Below are 20519 nucleotides of genomic sequence, written 5' to 3'. Positions count from 1 at the left end.
TGGGCTGGGGACCTGCCAAGGGGGCTGGCACTGGCTCGGCATTCCTGTAGATTGGACACAAGGATTCTAACCCAAATCCCACACACTTGATTTAATCACTCGGGGCTTTAGAGGAGGCAGGGGGGAGGGGAGAGAAAAAGAGAGGAGTAAGTTTCAGGCCTAATATGGACAAAAACAGTTTCTGCCTTCTCTTTAGATCTGTGACACGTGGCATGGCCAGCAGGTCCGGAGCCTGAAAGAGCCCCATCTGCATTTGCTTAGCAGCCCGCGGGAGGGGCCGGCACCTGCTGCTCTGCTCCCTCCCAGCTAGGCCTGCACCAGGCACACTGGGCCCCTCAGTGCAGAAGTAGCCTCAGGGTCCTGCCCGCTCCTTGCTGGAGCGCGGACACCAGTGAGCTCACCCAGCCTGCTCGAAGGGCTCCAGACAAGGGGCGCTCCCAGTGTGTGTCTCCCTCTCTAACTGCCCGCCTTGTAAACACCTCTTCCTCTTTTGCTTTGTATTATACCTCTGTCCTGTCTTTGTGTTCCTTTCCTTTCCTTCCTAGTAGAAACAGGACATCTGGAGGTAAGGCCACAAAAAGCAAATGCTAGAACAGACTCCTGGCTTGCTCCAGATGTCTGTTTATGTGGCCTTGGGCAATGGCTTAATCTTTTTGAACTCAGTTGCCTCATCTTTAAGATGGGGATAAGAATGCCTCATAGTGTTTTGTATATTACCAAACCCAGGACTGAGGTACACTAAAGAACACTTATTCAACGGTAGTTCTCTGTCTGCCTAGGGAGTGGATCAAAGAAGGGAGAAAAGAATAACTGAGAAAAAAGGGTATTTTGGGCTAGAGAGCTGGCTTAGCGGTTAAGGCATTTGCCTGCAAAGCCAAAGGACTGAGGTTTGATTCCCCAGGACCCACGCTAGCCAGCTGCACAAGGTGGCGCACATGTCTGGAGTTCATTTGCCGTGGCACATCCGTTCCCTCTCTCTCCCTCTTTTTCTCTGTCAAATAAATAAATAAAAATAAAAATATTTTAAAAAACATTTTTAAAGAGTATTTTGCAAAATTTGCCAGTGTGGGGCATAAGGCTGCATGTCTTGTTAAAAATATGCACAAGGGCTGGAGAGATGACTTAGTGGTTAAGTGCTTGCCTGTGAAGCCTAAGGACCTCAGTTTGAGGCTCAGTTCCCCAGGATTCACATTAGCCAGATGCACAAGGGGGTGCACGCGTCTGGAGTTCGTTTGCAGTGGCTGGAAGCCCTGGCGCGCCCATTCTCTCTCCTCTCTGCCTCTTTCTCTCTCTGTCTGTTGTGCTCAAATAAATAAATAAAATAAACAAAAAAATTTTAAAAATATATAGAAGTCTGAGCCAGGCGTGGTGGCTCACGCCTTTAATCCCAGCACTTGGGAGGCAGAGGTAGGAGGATCACCATGAGTTCGAGACCACTCTGAGACTACATAGTGAATTCCAGGTTAGCCTGGACTACAGTGAAACCCTACCTCAAAAAGCCAAAAACAAACAAACAACAAAAAACACAAGTCCTTCTCCTCATCGTCACCTCCTGTGGATTGCAGCCTTAGGAACACGAATCTGCGTATCTCCCTGTAACCTCTGCCACCCTGCTCTGTCCATTGCCACCTGCTTTCTGTATTGTCCTGGGAGGAAGGAGGAAGCCTGTGTAGCGCATGGGAGGAGCCTGGCCCTGGCCTCGGGAATGGTGATCTTTCTTTGGGGACCTGCTTGGGTATGGCGAAGGTTGGGAGTCATCCTCAACTAGTGAAGCGGTTCTTCGTCCTCATCAGATATGGCTCTCATGCATCCCATGTGTCTGTCTTTCTCTTTTCCTCATTCTGTCCTGCCCAGCCAAGCGGGAAAGGGCCTCGGTTGCCAGAGGTGTACTGTGTCATCAGCCGCCTTGGATGCTTCGGCCTGTTTTCCAAGGTAAGAGGCGCTGGCTTCCTCCCCGCCCCACAGCTGACAGCACTCCTAGGCGGATCGCATGGGCACCAGCGCAGATGAGAAAACCACCTGTGCGCGGGAGGCGGGCAGGCAGAGCAAATGCGAGCCAGCGACTCCTTGTGCCTGAGCCCTGCCTGGCCAACTGGCATTGCCCCAACTCCTGCGGTGGCAGTGACTTCCTGTTGCTGCCCACCACGGGCCGTGGCTGGAGCCGGAGTCCCTGGAGCAGCCAGGGTGCTGACTCAGGTGCTGTGTCCTTTGCACAGCTGCCACCCCTCCCCTCATGGGAACTAGAGCAAGACCCTTGAGGGAGCTGAGCAATGACGCAGTGCCAAGAAAATGGGAAGGGGGCAAAGGTCCTGGCAGGGCCGCCCTCTGGGCTCCCGGCTGCTGGCCTAGTCTGGTCAGATGCCAGCGTGCTCTCTTCTTGGTGGGGAGGACAGCTCCCAACACCCTTTTCCTTTGGGCTGCTGGCGGTGGGCACAGGTCCTAGACGAGGTGGAGCGCCGGCGCGGGACCTCGGCTGCCCTGGTCTATCCCTTCATGAGGAGTCTCATGGAGTCGCCCTTTCCAGCTCCAGGAAAGACCATCAAAGTGAAGACATTTCTGCCCGGTGCCGGCAATGAGGTACGCAGTGCTGCTCCCCTCCCCCTGCCCTGGGCTGGGCCGGGCTAGTGCAGAGCACCGTGCCCCTTGGCTCCTTGCGTCTGTGCCCCTAACGATTCGACTGGAAACGTGATGCCAGCTCTCCTCAGAGAGTTTCCCCCACCTGCTGGTCTAAACTGCACCCTGTCCACTTGTCAGTAGTGAGTATGTGAGCTCTCATGAGCTTTCTAGAGGATGACCTGGCCCTAAGTAAGTACTTCTGCTTATAAATAGATAATCCCAAGAGTGGTATGTTAGGAGTGCTATGGAGACACAGGATCTCATGAAAGTGCCACCAGGGCCCTATTCTAGGTAAGGGACCAGGGAAGACCTCCCTGAGAAAGTGAGTCTTCATCGGCTAGACGAAGTGGGACAAGGGACACTGACAGAAGGGGTAGGGAGGAGGAGTATTATTCCAGGTGTGCTGGGAACGGCAGAGGTAGAGGCAGGAGCTGGAAAGGTGTAGGTGCTGGTCAAACAGCTGAAATGCGGTCGGATGCATGGGAAGGTGTTGGGTAGGGGTGGGTGGGCAAGCAAGGACCCAACCACAGTGTTCTGGCCAGGCCATGTGCAAAGTGTGATCTCAAAGAGGGTTAATGTGCCGCTGATGTATTCTTAAATGGCCACTCTGGCTGCTCTGTAGACAGTGCCCCCGAGTGAAAGCAAGGAGGCAGCTGGGACACAATCGCAGTAGTACAGGCAAGAGGTGAGAGCTTGGGTCAAGGCTTAGGAAAGATGAAAGTAGATGGATGAGAACCAGTGTGTGACTTCCTGAGGAAAATGTGTGACTTCCTGAGGAAAAGCATGATGGAACTATACTCTGAAGTGGGAGTGTCTTAAGGATGAGGAAGAAGCATTCGAATTTTTTGTCTTGTTTTGTTGTTTTTCAGGGTAAGGTCTCACTGTATCCCAGGCTGACCTGGAACTCACTTTGTAGTCTCAGGCTGGTATTGATCTCACAGCGATCCTCCTGCTTCTGCCTGTCAAGTGCTGGGATTAAAGCCGTGTGCCGCCATGCCTGGCTTCTGTCATTCAATTTTGTACGTTACATTTGAGGTGCCCATGAGAAGGTAGTAGCAAAGTGTGGATAGGGAAGAGAGTCCAGTCCTGAGGAATTCACAAGTAAGGCCAAGTAAGTTGGAAGACACAGGAAGTGAGACTTGGTAGCTAGGAAACATCTAAGAGCTGGAGAGATGGCTCAGCAGTTAAGTCACTTGCCTTCAAAGCCTAAGGACCTGGGTTTGATTCCCCAACGCCCACATGAAGCCAGGTGCACAGGGTAGCACATGTGTCTGGAGTTCCTTTGCATTGGCTAGAAGCTCTGGTGCGTCCAGTCTCTCTCAGTGTCTATAGTGTGTAGACAGCTTTTTTAAGGCGCACGTCTTTGAAGACAACAGGGAAGGGGCCTAGAGGTGACAGGGGTTTGTTACAGATGGTTGTGTATATGCTAGAAGGATTGGTGCTGAGAAAGAAGTTAAGGATGTACAAGAGAAAGAGATAATAAACTGTCACCTGAAAGACACAGGTAGTAGTGGTCTCCATATTGGGCAAGAAGGTGGGTTCCATAGGAGAGAAGGGGTGATGGTAGCTTGTAGACTCTGAACTCTCATACGATAGCTTTAGTTTCCAGAAAATAGAAAAATAAAGGGGGGGAACCACCTTAGAGTAAGAGGTGGGAGTTGGGTTCGAGGAGAGGGAAGTAGAAACTAGTTCGTTGTGGCAAAATGGGAGAGGAAGTGACTTGAAAAACACACAGGTGTGCTGAGCAGTGGACGTCCCTGCGGACAGCCTTCCTTAAAGCCTCTACTTAGCTGCTTTGGTTAGAGGGACTGCCTGGTGGCATAACCTGCCCTGTCAGCTGAGTGACGTGCCCAGGAGTTCTTCAGATCTGCTCTGTCCCCCATCCCACCCTGACCTCATTTCTCATCTCTCATACTTGGGTCACTTCTTGTCCCCTGAGTCCTGCTTGAAGGGAAGATGCTTCCCTTCATGTCACTGTGGACTCCAGGTCAAGCAGCTTGTCTCTACGATGCTTCTCCGACTCTTCCACCCCAGACGTGGGCAGATGTTGGCTGCCCCTCTGAGATGCCCGTCAGCCCTCTGAGCAGATACTCCTCACAACGCTTCCCCTTTGGGGTTGCCCCACTGGTCTACCATCTCCATAAGGGCAGGGACATGTGGGAAGAGGCGCGGGACCCCTGAGAGGTCTCGAGCCCCCTGGGGGCAGGGCCACCATGTGGCTGGGGCCTAGGAAGAAGCGCTTGTTGGGCTGCGTGCGGGCCTGTAAGATGGGAGGGTGAGGGAGGTTTGCTGGGTTTTCTGCTGGGGAACAGGGACTGGGGAGGACGCAGAGGCCTCTGGAGTAATGGTGGCATAGCGTCCCTTCAGCCTGCACTCACTGAGCCGCGTGGGATGTCCTTGGAGATGTGCTAATCTCTGCGCTTTCCTGGAGGAGCTGCGGCAGGAGTGGCAGAGCCCTCGGGCTGTTGCGAGCCCTTGTACGCCTTTTGCTCTTTAGCGCCAAGAGGGATGAACCCTGGGCGAAGACTCCCTGCCCTTAGATGCTGAAGAGCAATGGAGATGACGGGGTGCGAGATGCGCCTTGCGCAGTTAGCTCTGCCACAGGACTGTCGGAGATGGCTGGTGTTCTACCCCAGTGCTCAGGAGGCCTGCACACCCCACTGTCTCACAGATGCTGAGGGAGCAAGCCTGAGACTAGGCAGGCCCCAGTGACAGCTGCTTTGTCCCAGCACTTCCTCCTGCTGTTACTGCTGGGGTCATGGGCTACCCTAACCCTTTCTCCTCCCCCCAGCGTCTGTCCCCAGAGAAATGGCTCTTGGAACTGTGGCATGGACCCCTAGGATAGCTCCTACAGAGAGAAGAGCTGGGCCTGGCCTGACAGACAGCCAGACCTTTCCTCCTGCGTGTGTTTCCAAATCCCTGGCACCAGAGTTAGGGTGGTAGAAATAAGGGCAGGATGGCAGGAACGCAGCCCCTGGAGGGAAACGCTACAGGAAAGGGAGGAGACATGGTGACAAGAACAGTAGCGTTGCCTTCCCTGAGATGGCTGCCACCTGAGTCCCAGGGTGCAGGACTCTTCCTGAGACCTGACAGGCAGTGACCGGTGATGGGGTCGGGTCATTGTGCCTGAGGAAATGGGCAGGAGGGCAGGAGGACCGAGAAGATGAGGCTGTGTGACACCCTTGCTGGTCCCCAGTCCCCAGAAGAGCAGTCAGCCCTCCGTGCCTCAGAGAGCCTTAGGCCTTCCTCACTCTAACGCCTTTGCCCACAGGCTGGCCGTTTTGAGTACCTTGGGAGCAGAACTACAGCCTGAGGGGAGGGAGATCCTGTCTCTCAGCATGGGGGAGCCAGGCTCAAGATGCTGTGGGGGGCCTGGGAGGCTCTCCCGAGCCCGGCTCCTGTCACTCCCTTCCCTCGCTTTCCCGCAGGTGCTGGAGCTGCGGCGGCCCATGGACTCCCGCCTGGAGCACGTGGACTTTGAGTGCCTCTTCACCTGCCTCAGTGTGCGCCAGCTCATCCGAATCTTTGCCTCGCTGCTGCTGGAGCGCAGGGTCATTTTTGTGGCAGATAAGCTCAGGTAGGGTCCAACAGAGCAAAGGAAGGAGAAGGGGAAGGCACACCCACGAACGAACTCCCCAGGTGTTCGGGTTCTGGTGTATGCCACGTACTGTGTGTGGGTGTGGCGCATGATGAAGATCAACTAGAGGCCCGGAGAAGTGGCCCAGTGGTTAAGAACTCTTCCTGCCCAAGCATGTGGGCATGAGACCACCCAAGATCGAATATCCAGAACATGCAGTAAACAGCTGGGTATAGCCGCACACTCCCTCCCGTACGTAACTCCAGTCCCATAGAGAACAGGATAACCAACCTTCACCCTGGCCACCACAGGCACCCTGATACAGGCAAGTGCACGGGACACCACCGGAATACATACGCACCACACACACATACAGGGAAAACTAAAACCAGCCACGCGTACAGAAACCATACAGGTCACATAGGAAGGTGAGCAGACTTGTACTGGGAGGGCGGGCAGAACTGAGGACTGACGAGGGGGGACTTCCTGTGCAGGAGCCGCGTGTGCGCAGGTGCAGGTACAGTTGTAGGAGGAAGGTAAGAGGTGGAGCTCTCTGGATGGCTCCGCATTTCCTCTGAGGGTGGCGCAGCCGCTCCTGTGGGCTGCAGAGGGAGATGGAGTCCAGGCAGTGCCGCAGTGTTAGGACTGCTGCTGAGCCGTCCACCTGAGGCCGGCTGCCAGGGAGCTGTGGAGAAGGACAAGGGGAAGCTTTGGAGGTGTGGGCAGGACAGTAGTCACGGTGCAGTCAGACGACGTCTGTAGACAGTGTAGGGAGCTGGCTTCGGAAGGATAAGAAAAGAGCTAGATGGGTCCACTCAGGATTTGTGATGCTGGAGACAAGTGGCAGAAACATGAGGCACCTAGGAAGAAAGAAGTGGGAATTCTCCACAGCCATTTATATATACATATGTATATATATAGAGAGAGAATATGTAGGGGGCCGGCGGGATGGCCTAGTGGTTAAGGCGTTTGCCTGCAAAGCCAAAGGACCCACGTTAGCCAGATGCACAAGGGGGCGCACGCATCTGGAGTTTGTTTCCAGTGGCTGGAGGCCCTGGTGCACCCGTTCTCTCTCTCTCTTTATCAAATAAATTAATTAAAACAAAAATATTTACAAAAAGACTATGTAGGGATAGGCCTGCCAGGGAGAGGATGGGATGTTGGTTAACATTGTTCTTTTTGTCAGATTCCTTTGAGAAACCACAGGCACTAAGCCACCTACTGTGTGCCATTGCTGAAATAGGGGCAGCAAAGAAAAACCCCGTTGCTGGTCTTCCAGTAAATACCAGATTCCCGGAGTATTTTCTCCTCTTTGTATGATGGGGTTGTTGAGCAGAGGAGACATAGTCTCCCAATTGTTCTCCTTGGGCAATCAGTCAGGAACCCAGGCCCACCCTCAGCGCAGGGAAAGAAAGGAGAAAAAACTTTAGCTGACTTTTTTGAGTTGTCTCTTTTGAGCCGGGGTCATACCCGCAGCCCATGGTGTTCTGGAGCCCGCAGTCTGCCTGCCTCGTTCGTGAGGCTGATACTACACATGTGCTTCTTCGTGCCTGGCCGAGCTGCCAGCCTCTCCAGAGATGACCAGCGTTTATAAATGAAGTCTTTCCCTCCCATGTTTCCATCCTAGCCTCTGGCTTCTGTCTCACAGACTAAGCATTTCAGAGCCCATCCTGCCTTTGTGGAGGGGCCCAGTGCAGTAGCTGGGGTGGCAGGTCTTAAGGCCTGTGACTTCCCAGCCTCTCTCTAGTGCCTTCTCTGGCCTGGCTAGATTATGGAGCCTAGACCCAGTCACACACTCAGGACCTCCTCTTTGCCACCCCCATCACAGCCTGGCTCCTGTAGGGCTGTTGAATACAGCTATTGTTTCCTGTGGTTGCAGCTGCCTCTCACATTCCAGGACCATTCTGAGAGAAAAATACCCCAGGGTCCTGTTCTTGGCCTGCTTGGCATTCATGTTCTGCCAGTCTTAGGTCGTAAGAAAGATGTCCTCTCCACTGGGGTCTGCCTCTGACGAGAGAGCGGCCGGGTGGGTGGCTGTGTGATAGAGCACGGACCAGAGCTGTGGGAGGTCCAGCCAGCTCCTGCAGCTCCTGTCCCGGTGCTCATATTTTAGGGGTTTATCCTTGATGGCGATTGCGGGGGGGGGGGTCTTTATTTATTGGTCCATTGGCGGAGATTGTGGTGATCAGCCTTTTTCCAGATGATTTTCCTGCTGCCTCCAGGGGAGGGGCTGTTAGGTCCAGGACACCTGAGTATCTGTCTCTCTCTCTCGTTCCAACAGTATTTTAAGTGTCTGTAGGGAGGCAAAACAACGGCTTAAGGTCCAGGCTGACAAACACTTGTGACTCTGAGGGAAAGGACTGGGATTTACTTCCTAGATGATAGGCCCAGGTTCCCTCTCTGTTGCACAATTAAATGTGAGAGCCCTTGCTGGAGCTGCTCAGGCAGAGCCCAGGGTGACAGGACCTAGCAACACAGCCCAGGCTGGTTATCCTATATCCCAGGCTGGGCTGGAACTTACAGTCTTCCTGCTATAGCCTCCCAGGTGCTGGAATTACAGGCATGTGCCACCATGCCTGACTGAGCCCAGGGCTTCTATAGCTGATGGGTGATGTAAAGAGAAAATCATGTTGTATTTTTCTAAAATATTTATTTATTAGAGAGAGAGAAAATGAGTGAGAATGAGTGAGCCAGGGCCTCCTGTCACTACAGACAAACTCCAGGTACTTTGTGCATCTGGCTTTTTGTGGAGGTACTGGGGAATCAAACTTGGCCATCAGGTTGTGTAAGTAAGTACCTTTAACCATTAAACCATCTCTCCAACCCCAAAATCAAGTTTTAAAATGAGCTGGGGGCTGGAGAGATTGCTTAGTGGTTAAGGCACTTGCCTATGAAGCCTAAGGACCCAGATTCGATTCCCCTGTACCCATGTAAGCCAGATGCACAAGGTAGCACATGCACCTGGAGTTCCTTTACAATGGCTACAGGCCCTGGCATGCCCATTCTGTACCCCCCAAAATAAATAAATAAAATATTTTAAATGAATTGGGTTGAAGACTGGCTATAGCTTCAGCACTCAGGAAGCAAAAGCAGGAGGATCCAGAATTGAAGACCAACTTTTGCTATTTAGCAAGTTCAAAGACAGCCTGGGATACATGAAACTCCTCTTCAAGAAACCAAAATAGGGCTGGAGAGATGGCTTAGCAGTTAAGGCACTTGCCTGTGAAGCCTAAGAACTCACATTCAAATCTCCAGGTCCGGGCTGGAGAGATGGCTTAGCAGTTAAGTGCTTGCCTATGAAGCCTAAGGACCCCAGTTTGAGGCTCAATTCCCCAGGTCCCACGTTAGCCAGATGCACAAGGGGGCGCATGTGTCTGGAGCTTGTTTGCAGTGGCTGGAGACCCTGGTGCTCCCATTCTCTCTATATATATATCTGCCTCTTTCTCTCTCTGTCTGTCACTCTCAAGTAAATAAATAAAATAAATAAAATAACTCTCCAGGTCCCACAGAGCCAGACACACAGTGATGCAGGCACACAATGTCACATATGCGCCACACATGTCTGGAGTTTACAGACTGAAGATCCTGCTACACCCATTCTCTCTCTCTCTCAAAGAAAAAAAAAAGAATTCCAAAATAAAAATAACCTAAATAAAAATATAAAATGTAGCTGGTTATGGTGGTGCACACCTTTAATCTGAGCACTAGGGAGGCAGAGGTAGGAGGATTGCCACAAGTTCAAGGGTACCCTGAGACTATATAGTGAATTCCAGGTCAGCCTGAACTAGAGTGAGACCCTACCTCAAAAAAAAAAAAATAAATTAAAAAAATAAATAAATAAAATGAACTCACCTCTAGGCCCCTTGCGTCCTCATCTGTAATGCAGCCCATAAGGAAGGGCCTTGCTCTGTTGCCCAGACTGGTTTTGAACTCCTGAGTTCAGCTGATCCTCTGCCCTAAGCCTGTAAGTAGCTGTCTAGTCACAGCCCCTAATGGTCCACTGTGGATCTCTCCTGACTTATGGGAATCCTTCAGGCCAGCTGTGCTTCCTGGGCTCACTGGTGCCCCGTACCAGGTCTCCCCATACATAGGGAGTGTGCACTTAATTCTGCATGTTCAGTATGTACCCCTGGGATTGTCCCCTTTGGCCTTCTTTTGGTCATAGGGCTTGAGTAGCCAGCCTGTGGACTCTTAGGTCTGGAGTCCTGGAGCCCCCTTCAGGCCAAGAAAGGAATAACCCCACTGAGGCTTAAGAGAGTAGTGTGCTTTTCAGCCTGTGATTTCTCTACACCGGGTCCTCAGTCAGACTTGTGTTGCCAACTGATGAAAAGGGAATGGAAGCCAGAGGTAGAGCAGAAATAGCCCTGGCTTTGTGATGGCAGAACTGGTAATGTTTTGGCTCCACCACATATGACCAAGCTGACCCTGGGTATCAAGGGCCCCCACTGTGAAACTGAGCTGGCGTGAGGACTCGTGACGTGAGACCTTCCAGCTCCTGCCCGCCATGGATTTGGGATCAGCTCTTGCTGCCTTGGCCTGTGTGCTCCCCAGTCTGGGCTGAGACTCCCAGCGGGCCTGCCTGTGCATCAGGGTGTGTATGTACACACGCGCGCGTGTCACACATACACACACACACACACACACACACACACGAGTCCTTTGTATGTTCAGGTGTTGTCAGCATACTGGTGTGGCTGTTTCTTAGCAGAGCCCCCAAAGAGTACAGCACTGGTGTTCTTGAGGCCCCAAGCACTGGATGTGGGCCTTACCTCCCTGCAGAATCTGACCAGGCCCTCATGTTCAGCCCCCTTTGCATTCTTGCTGCTCTAGGAAGTTTCACATGAAAAGATGTCTCAAGCCCCGGGTGGCTTCCAGCTGCTTTTCCCCAAGGGGCTCAGGTGCTCTGTCTCTCTGTCCATCAGCACCCTGTCCAGCTGCGCCCATGCGGTGGTAGCCTTGCTCTACCCCTTCTCCTGGCAGCACACCTTCATCCCCGTCCTCCCAGCCTCCATGATTGACATCGTCTGCTGCCCCACCCCCTTCCTGGTTGGCTTGCTCTCCAGCTCCCTCCCCAAGCTGAAGGAGCTCCCTGTGGAGGAGGTAGGCCACATGGGGAGCCAGCCTCGGGGAGGGGTGAGGAGGGGAGAGAAGCTGCTGGGGTTTTCCTACCTGAGGCCTGGGGCATTTCCACCTGGCTGCTTGTTCTTTCTCCTGGGAGGTCTCTCTCTGGCTGGCTTCTTTTCCCGCCTGTCATCTGGCAGAGGGTACCGCAGCACCCATTGCCTGACCCACTGCCACTAATGACTCCTTTTCCCAGGCACTGATGGTGAATCTGGGATCAGACCGATTCATCCGACAGGTAAGAGCAGCGCGCTGCAGAACCTGGGCCTGCCCTGGGGTGGGCTCCTGTACGCTGGGGGTCCTAAGCACTCGGCACGGTCAGCCTTCCCCGCCTGCTGGTAGAGCTCTGTGTTCTAAACTCACAGGTGGGGGAGACGCTGGTGTGAGAACCCTTAACCTCAGCGGCATCTGCCTGCCTTCTAGTATCCTGGCCCCTGAGCCCACCCACCTGACAGCTAGGAAATGCCCCATCACTCTCAGACACCCCAAATTCTCTTACCATTCCCTTCTCTCTCCTCCCACCCCCTTTCCTTTCCTTTCCTTTCCCTCCTCCTTTTCTCCCTCCTTTTTTTTTTTTTTTTTTTTTTTTTTTTGTAGTTAGTGTCTCACTCTAGCTCAGGCTGACCTGGAATTCACTATTCAGGGTGGCCTCAAACTCACAGCGATCCTCCTACCTCTGGCCCCTCAGTGCTGGGATTAAAGGCCTGCGCCACCATGCCTGGCCTCTTCTTTTTATCTGATACAGGGCCCTGCTATGCAGAACCCTACTTGGCCTGGAGCTTGCTAGGTAGTCAGGACGACCTTGAACTTGTGCCTCCTGCCTCTGCCTCTTCAGGGCTGGGATCATAAGCACGCGCCACCAAATCCACCTTCAGGAAGGCAGTGGGAGTACAGAGAGTAGGACCTGGAAATCCTAAGGCTTGAGATCTCGGTTCTGCCTCCTTTGAGCCACAGGGTCTCAGTTTTTCTCTCTTTCCCTTTTTTCTTTTGAGATACTGTCTCAGTGTGTTGTCCAAGCAAGTTCTTTCATCTGCACTGTGGGCATGGTGATAGCACCGCCTTCAGTGTTCAGGGGAGTACAAACTTCACCAGAATGTGCCTTGTAGTGTAAAAGCTTGCAGTCATTGTCAGCTACAAAAACAAACAAACAAACAAACAAACAAAACCTTTGTTAGTCTTGGAAACCTTCTGTTTCTCTACAAAGGAGCATAACCCAATGTGTCCCCTCTGGGAGGGGATGGTCTTTTGCACACCCCTGACAGAGCTGAGGACTCCCAGGGCCAAAGCATCGGGATACGACACAGAACCAGGGTGCGGAGTCGGGAATGCTAGACCCGTCCCACTGCTCTGTGCTCAGCTGGAGCTGAGACAGAAGGAGTCAGGGATGTGGTAGGAATCCCTGGCTGGTCCGGGCCACAATGTCACTTGACTCAACCTTGGTTTCAGTTCTGTTTATTTGTTTGCTTGTTTTTTTTTTTTTTTTTCAAGATAGGGTGTCACTTTAGCCCAGGCTACTGAGTGTCACCACGACCGGCTTTTTATAAAATTTTTATTGATAACCTCCACACACATATACATTATACCCTCCTTTGCTGCCCCAACCCCCTCTTTTTTTTCCAATCAATCCCTGGTCTATTCTGATGTCCTCGTTTTCCTTCTCCTGTTAGGCAGGTCTCGCGTAGGCAGTGTCCACCCCTGTGAGGCCATGCATGCCAGGCCACGTGTATCTGGAAGACAGTATCGCAGAGCGCTTGCTCCTTCCTCTGCGTCTTCCTTGTTCTCTGCTGCCTCTTCCTCAGGCGTCCCCCGGGCAATGGCTGTGTTTAATCTGTGTAACTTTGGGCAGGTTTCTAACTTTCCTGTGCTTTGGTTTCTCAATGCGAAATACGGATGATAAAAGCACCCGTGTGATTGGAAGTGACCGAGATTGTCTTTAAGCTTTCGGACAGGGCTTGGCACACAGTAGGCGCTTCTCGGCGTCAGCTGTGGATATCATGCCCGTGTCCTTTCCGTCTACAGATGGATGATGAGGACACGTTGTTACCAAGGAAGCTACAAGCGGCTCTGGAGCAGGCTCTGGAGAGGAAGAATGAACTGATCTCCCAGGATTCGGACAGTGACTCAGATGACGGTGAGGGCAGAACCCCGCTGGTCCCACACTCTGCTGCGAGGCTGGGCGCGGTGAGCCTGGGGCCCGAGCCTGCACACCAGTCCCTTTCTGGCTGAGGAGGCTCCAGGTGCGGGACCTTGGTCTTCCCCCAGCACCTGCTCTGTGAGGAGGTTTGGGGAGAAAAACCCAAAGACATGGCAACCAAAGAGATTCTTCTTGTTAACAAGGAACCAATTAGGCCTCCCCTCACGCCTTGCTTCTAGCTGTTGCAGGAGATGGAGGGGCCTTTCTCATTGTGAGTGTGGAAAAGTTGTGCATTAGTCTCCAGTTTCTACTTTTCTTCATCCAATAAATATTTGCCAACTTCCATGTTCAGGGTACAATTTCTGACCTATGGGAGTTGAATAGCTACTTAAATGTGTGTGCACACACGAGATGGTTTCAAGAACAGTAATGCTAGCTGGAGATGTTTTAAAAATATTTTGATATCAGCCGGGCGTGGTGGTGCATGCCTTTAATCCCAGCATTCAGGAGGTAGAGGTAGGAGGATCACCGTGAGTTTGAGGCCACCCTGAGACTACATAGTGAGTTCCAGGTCAACCTGAGCTAAAGTGAGACCCTACTTTGAAAAAAGTAAAATAAAACTTATTTGTAAGCTGAGATAGAAGAGAAACAGACAGAAAGAATGGGCATGCCAGGGCCTGCAGCCACTGCAGATGGACTTCAGGTGCATGTGCCACTTTGTGCATTTGGTGTTTTGTGGGTACTAGGAAATTGAACTTGGGTTGTTAGGCTTTGCAGATAAGTGCCTTAACCACTGAGCCATCCAGGCCCTAGCTGGAGATTTTGTTAGGAAGAGAGTATACGTCAGCTGCAGATTACAGAAGACCTTGCAGGATTTTTTAAAATTGCATTAAATGTGGACTTTACTGTATGAACATAACTGCTTATTGGTCATATTCCCATCCTGCTATACTCTTATGTTCCCTCTTCCCTACACCCATTTCACTGAGGGTCCTCCTGTGGAGTCTTGAATATACCAGTCTGTCTCTTCCGGGAGGGGGGGGGGGAAGTGGTGGGGACCTTCCTAACCATCGACTTTTGACCTGGTTCCCAGTACCCGGCATGAATTCCCTCCCACGGAATGGGCTCATATCCAGAGAGCAGTAGCCTGTGTGCCTCTCTTGACTGGCTGATTGATTTTACAGCTTTTAAGATCCCCTGCTTGTTCAAACTGTTGGTGACCATTATCTCCCAGCTGCTTGCATAGCACTTTCTAGCACTGTGAGAGTGAGCCAGCAGGCTTCCTTCTCAAGTCCAGCATAATCCCTCAGTGTCCTGTGCCACAGCCTGTGTGGTGTCTTCAACAGTAGGGTCTTACCATTTATTTATTTATTTATTTTGGTTTTTCAAGGTAGGGTTTCACTCTAGCCCAGGCTGACCTGGAATTGCAGTCTCAGGGTGGCCTCGAACTCATGGCAATCCTCCTACCTTTGCCTCCTGAGTGCTGGGATTAAAGGTATGCGCCACCACGCCTGGCTCGATTTTTGCCATTTAGAACTGGCAGGTAACCAAGTATTTTGGCAATGGCTTAGTCTTGTAGGATTTATTGTTTCTTTCTTTCTTTTTCTCAAGGTAGTGTGTCTCACTCTAGCCCAGGCTGACCTGGAACTCACTCATTAGTCCCAGGCTGGCCTCGAACTCACAGTGATCCTCCTACCTCTGCCTCAAGAGTACTAGGATTAAAGGCATACGCACTACACACGGCTTTTGTTGCAGGGTTTTGTTGTAAACCTCAAAGATTTTCTTTTCCCTTCCAGAATGTAATACCCTCAATGGACTGGTGTCGGAGGTGTTTATCCGGTTCTTTGTGGAGACTGTGGGACACTACTCCCTCTTTCTGACCCAGAGTGACAAGGGGGAGAGGGCTTTTCAACGAGAGGCCTTCCGCAAGTCTGTGGCTTCTAAAAGCATCCGCCGTTTTCTTGAGGTTTTTATGGAGTCTCAGATGTTTGCTGGCTTCATCCAAGACAGGGAGCTAAGAAAATGTCGGGCAAAGGGTAAGGAAGCTGGGGCAGAGGGCCTTTCTCTAACCTTCTGTGAACAGCATTGCTGAGTAACTGGGCACCATGTTGGAAGCTCTTCAGGGTCAGTAAGGGCCAGACTTCCAACCTCCCTTTCTTTAGATACAAACTTCCAAGGGCCCTCTGGTGGTTGTTTTTTTTTTTTTTTTTTTTTTTTCTTTTCTTATTGGTGGTGTTTGGTTGGTTGGTGGTGGTGTAGGTTTTGTTGTTTTTATTACAGGGTCTTATATAGCCTAGCTAGGCAATCTTCCTGTTTTAGCCTCCCAAATGCTGAGATTTTAGATGTGCAGTACCACAGCTAGCTTGGAGTTATGTTCTCTTCTGTTCCAGCACATGTCTGTGTGGTGGCACCTGTAATCCCAGCACTTGAAAGGCAGAGGCAGGAAGATCAGGACTTCAAAGTCATCCTTGGCCACATAATGAGTTTAAGGTCAACCAGGGCTGCATGAGACCATCTCAAATAATGGTAACAATAATAAAGCTTGGTGTGGTGGCGCACGCCTTTAATCCCAGCACTCAGGAAGCAGAGGTAGGAGAATTGCTGTGAATTCCAGGCCACCCTAAAACTACATAATTTCAGGTCAGTCTGGGCTAGAGTGTGACCCTACCTTGGAAAAACAAAAAACAAAGACAACCAACAAAGCAAAACACAAGGCGTGGCAGAGTAGAGAGTGGCTAGCTAGCATTGATTGCCTATCCCTTCCTCACACTGTCCTTTAATTCATAGAAAAGGACCAGACCAGACTAAGCAATGTTTGGGGTTCTGATGACCTCGGAGTTGGGAAGTCCTTTGGAGAGTATGGGCTAGGGTTGCCTATGAGTATTTTTTTAAATTTGTTTTATTTATTTGAGAGAGAGAGAGGTAGAGAGAATGGGCATGCCAGAGCCTCCAGCCACTGCAAACAAACTCCAGATGCCTGCGCCCCCTTGTGCATCTAGCTTACATGGGTTCTGGGGAATTGAACCTGGGTCCTTTGGCTTTGCAGGCAAAGGTCTTAACTACTAAGCCATCTCTCCAGCCCCACGTCTGAGTATTTTGTCAGCTCCCTCTAGGTCACCTCTACCTTAGGCCTCATGTCTACCTTCAGGATTCCTATTTCAGCCCTCTAATCTTTTAGGAGCTGCATGGAAGAATGATTTAAGAGAAGTTAGAGGTGTCCACACAGAGGCCTCTCCACCACAGTGCAGCCCAGGGGTGGGCACCAGGAGGTGGACTGAGGGGTCTTCTTCCTGTTTGCACTGGACACCTGTGTGAGGTCACTAACAGTCACTTCTATGAGCAGGCGGATTTCTGATAAAATGCTCCCACAAGCTGTAATCCAGATGTCTAGTTTTTCTTTCTTGACATCTGCGCCTTGCGATCCCACAGTGCAGATGTCTCTCACCTGCTGTCTTTGTGCTCACCCTTCCTCTCACCCAGGCCTCTTTGAGCAGCGAGTGGAGCAGTATCTGGAGGAGCTTCCTGACACTGAGCAGAGTGGAATGAATAAATTCCTCCGTGGTTTGGGTAAGTTACCCACTAGTGACGAAGTAGCTGTTCAGTGAGGGGGGCAGTCTGTGGGATCTGTTAGTTAAAATTCTTTTTTAAAATATTTTTTTAAATTTTATTTATTTATTTGCAAGCATAGAGAGATAGACGAGAGACAGAGAGAGAATGGGCACACCAGGCCCTCCAGCCACTGTAAACGAACTCCAGACGCATGTGCCCTTGTACATCTGGCTAACGTGGATCCTGGGGAATCCAACCTGGGTCCTTTGGCTTCGCAGGCAAATGCCTTAACTGCTAAGCCATCCCCCCAGCCCGTTAAAATTCTTGTAAGCCCGTTGCACCAGGTATGTGTGTAGAAGCTGTGGTCAGAGCAGGAGGAGACCCCATGTAGAAGTGCCCATGCCCTGCTCCACGGGCAGCTGGTGCAGGACTCAGCAGCTGTAGTACAAAAAGAAACTACAGATTATTCCTCATATCCCTCATATGCATGTGAGGGCTGTGAGAGAACGTGAGCTCTCTTCCAGGTGCCAAAGCCTCTCTCCTTCAGGGCCCTCAGCCAGCAACGTCACAGATCAGAGCAGGTCATGTCCGTTTAGAAGGAACCTGAAGCTTGTCATGAACCGTTTGCCCCACCAGCACCAGCTTCGTTATTCCTGTTCTCCATTCTCTGATCAGCATCTCCTAATCCATTCTCTCCCACTGAGAAGGGGTGTAAGGAAGGGTGGTGGTTGTCATGGAAACATTCTCACTCTTGCCCCCTCTGGCCCACAGGCAACAAAATGAAGTTCCTCCACAAGAAGAATTAAACACTTCTCCCAGTAGCAAGAGCGCCGTGCCTTACAGAGCCTGGAGCCTGGGGAGAAGGCCCAGCCTGGGCCTCTGGGCTGCTGTGGCCACTCTGCTCCCACAGACCCCACCTCCAAGCCAGCCCACCTCCGCCTTCACCGCATCCCAGGATACTGTTTGTAAATAATCTGCTGTAAGCTTTCTTGACTGCTTTGTAACAAGCAAAGGGAAGCTGGTAAATATTTGTATATTCACAAGGGCCAGGTGCTGTCCTGCCTTGCCCGAGCATGGATGGAGTCTGGCTGGGTGCTGGTGACTGGCCGTTTATGTGCAGCTGACTGTCTCAGCCGAACCACTGACCTTTCTGGAGGCTTCTGGCCTGCCTGCCTAAGGCCCCTGCTGCTGGTCTTGGGCCCTGGAGAGCAGATGCTGTCTTGTGATGTACAAGAGGACTATTTTTTTAAGAGTTTCTATTTTTTTTTCTAGTAGCCCCCTCTCTTCTAGCCTCTGTTTTTGAAAGGCAAAGGCCACTTTGTCCACATTTTCAATGTGGAACCAGGCTCTTGGGCCTGGTTCTCTTGTTCTGTCACCCTCCGAGATGGTCAGCGATCACGGGAAGCCCACCCCCAGCTCGGCCTGCGCTCCTGGGCCCACGCTCCCAGCCAGCGGCGGCCATGATGCGGTACAGGGCATCCCCCCCCCCACCGTCTACAGGTGTTCTCAATAAACAGTGTGCAGTCATTTGAGCCCAAGAGTCCCAAGTGTTCCCTGGCTTCTTTATCTACAGTCCTCTCTGAGGTAGGTGGATCCGGGATAAAACATCATGCAAGGACTTGGGTATTTGATAAAGGAGTTCCTACTGTCCCTGATATTGAGCTCTCTGGCCCAGGTAGTAGGACTGGTCTTAGTAGACACCTGTCATGGCCCTAGTTCAGCTTCCCTCTCCGGTAGCTAGCCCATGGCTGCCTTGGATGCTTCCAGCAACGGGAAGAAAGTGCACAGTGTCCTTTGGCTCCATTATCAGGTGGCATCACTGGAGACCCTGACATTGGTAGACCGGAGCTTGGTTTATGCTAATGCTGTTCTTGGACACAGCCCTGACCCAGGGCTTAGGACTCCTCCACGTTACTTTTTCCATTAGAACTCTAGGTGCACACCCAGAAAGTTCGGTTACATTTCAGGGACGAGCAAGGAGAGACGCAGGTGGGAATAAGAGTAGTCTAGTTTTTCTACCCACCAACAGCCAAGACCTTGAAAACTCCAAAAATGAGGCCTTCAACTGGAACTCTTAATTGATACTGGGCTTGGGTGTGGCCGGGTGTGAACTAGGAAGTTTACTGTCTTTGTACCCAAGCCTGGAGCCTGTTTAAACAGGAGATGACCCCATCACGAACTTGCTTCTGTCCTCGACTCTGTCTCCACTTGAGACCTGTGCAGGTCCCCGCCTGTCCAGGGTGGTGGGTTCCTCCCCGGTGGGCAGGTAGTGCTGAGGAGGGACCAGGCCTGCTGGTTCCTTCCAAGGGGTTGAGGAGGAAGATGAGCGTCAGATGACTCAGAACCTCTCCTAGTCACCAGAGAAAAACCACACTGAGTCGGGAGTCTTGTGGAAGCAGGAACTCACAGGAACTCGCTTTATTGCTAAAAGCAGTTGCCCATATAATGTTGGGGATGAAGGCAGAGATTTTAGGATGGGGGAAGAGGTAAGGGCCAATAGTAAACTGTGACTATTGAAATGATAATTCCAGCTCCTGCATGGAAGTAGCAGGCCAGAAGCCATTAGGCGTCTTGCTGAGTCCTAACTGGCCACAGACAGGTCGCCAAACTTTAGCTAGGCTCAGGAAGTTCCACTAGGCCTCACGCCCGGGCCTCTCAAGGCCCAACATCTCCCCCTTTTGTTTTTGTAAGAGCATTAGTCACCATGGCCCCAGTCTTAGGTTGTCCCCCTCTGAGGATCTTACCCGTCACTGGGTACCATGTGTTTAGCTCGCTGAGAACCCACTCCATGGCCTGTCTTAGGTTGTCTCAGTCGGTCTAAGATCTTATCCATCATTGGTCACATGGAGGGCAGAGGAGGTGGCAGTGGGTCAGGAACTTAATTCCTGAGTTGCCAGCCTGTGGTAATGTATCTCAACCTGATGGAGTTTTATTAATGAATTTATTAATGAATTGTGTAATTTTGTTAATTACACAGGCCCGACAGTGAGGGGAAAGAGGGGCCTAAGATAAGGGAGGAGGTAGGGTAAGCCATGTAAGGCCATCCACAGTGGGCTGTCCTGGGGGGGGGGTCCCATCGCCTCCTCTCCAAGTCTTCCTAGAGCCTCTTAATCTTGTCCTGGACGATTCCTGATTTACTGGTGTAAAAGCAGCATTTTTCCTGTAAAAACAAGCATATGCCTCCCTTTTTGGCTGTTAGCAGGTTTAGTCCCCTCCTGTTTTTTAGGACTACCTCAGCCAGGGAATCTATCTTCCAGGAATGATATCTACATCTGGGATTAAGGTGGCTGGGGCACAAAGGCCCATCCAATTGGTGGGCAGAAAGTTATAGGCCATCCCACCTCCACAAACAAACCATTCCAGAAGTCAGGCAGCGTTGAGCATTGTGTTAAAAGTATATAAGGAAGGATGAATGTACCCCCACATCTATACCGGAATTATTAGGGGAAGGCGGGGCCCAAATGCAAGTTCCAGAGGAAACGTTGGGAAAAGCTGGACGGGGATGGGGAAGGTGGCTGAGCA

At 51.5% G+C, this 20519-nt stretch overlaps 1 protein-coding gene across 5 annotated transcripts in view; it reads left to right on the top strand.

Moving 5' to 3' along the window:
- Nucleotides 1-18537, top strand: part of Dennd2b (DENN domain containing 2B) — a 183516-nt gene extending 164979 nt beyond the window's left edge. For all 5 annotated transcript variants that reach the window (XM_004650885.2, XM_004650886.2, XM_045145038.1 and 2 more), the window contains 9 exons: nucleotides 1855-1932; nucleotides 2437-2577; nucleotides 6045-6193; nucleotides 11116-11293; nucleotides 11511-11552; nucleotides 13334-13445; nucleotides 15245-15484; nucleotides 16929-17015; nucleotides 17769-18537. In XM_004650885.2, coding sequence (XP_004650942.2) covers nucleotides 1855-1932; nucleotides 2437-2577; nucleotides 6045-6193; nucleotides 11116-11293; nucleotides 11511-11552; nucleotides 13334-13445; nucleotides 15245-15484; nucleotides 16929-17015; nucleotides 17769-17803 — 1062 coding nt within the window. In that variant the 3' untranslated portion in view covers nucleotides 17804-18537. The remainder of the gene's footprint in view (nucleotides 1-1854; nucleotides 1933-2436; nucleotides 2578-6044; nucleotides 6194-11115; nucleotides 11294-11510; nucleotides 11553-13333; nucleotides 13446-15244; nucleotides 15485-16928; nucleotides 17016-17768) is intronic.
- The last annotated feature ends 1982 nt before the right edge of the window (nucleotides 18538-20519 follow it).

This window comes from Jaculus jaculus, chromosome 3 (genome assembly GCF_020740685.1).
Source record: "Jaculus jaculus isolate mJacJac1 chromosome 3, mJacJac1.mat.Y.cur, whole genome shotgun sequence".
Lineage (NCBI taxonomy): Eukaryota > Metazoa > Chordata > Mammalia > Rodentia > Dipodidae > Jaculus > Jaculus jaculus.
The sequence above is the reverse complement of the archived record's forward strand: the minus strand, read 5'-3'. Positions and strand labels throughout refer to the sequence as shown.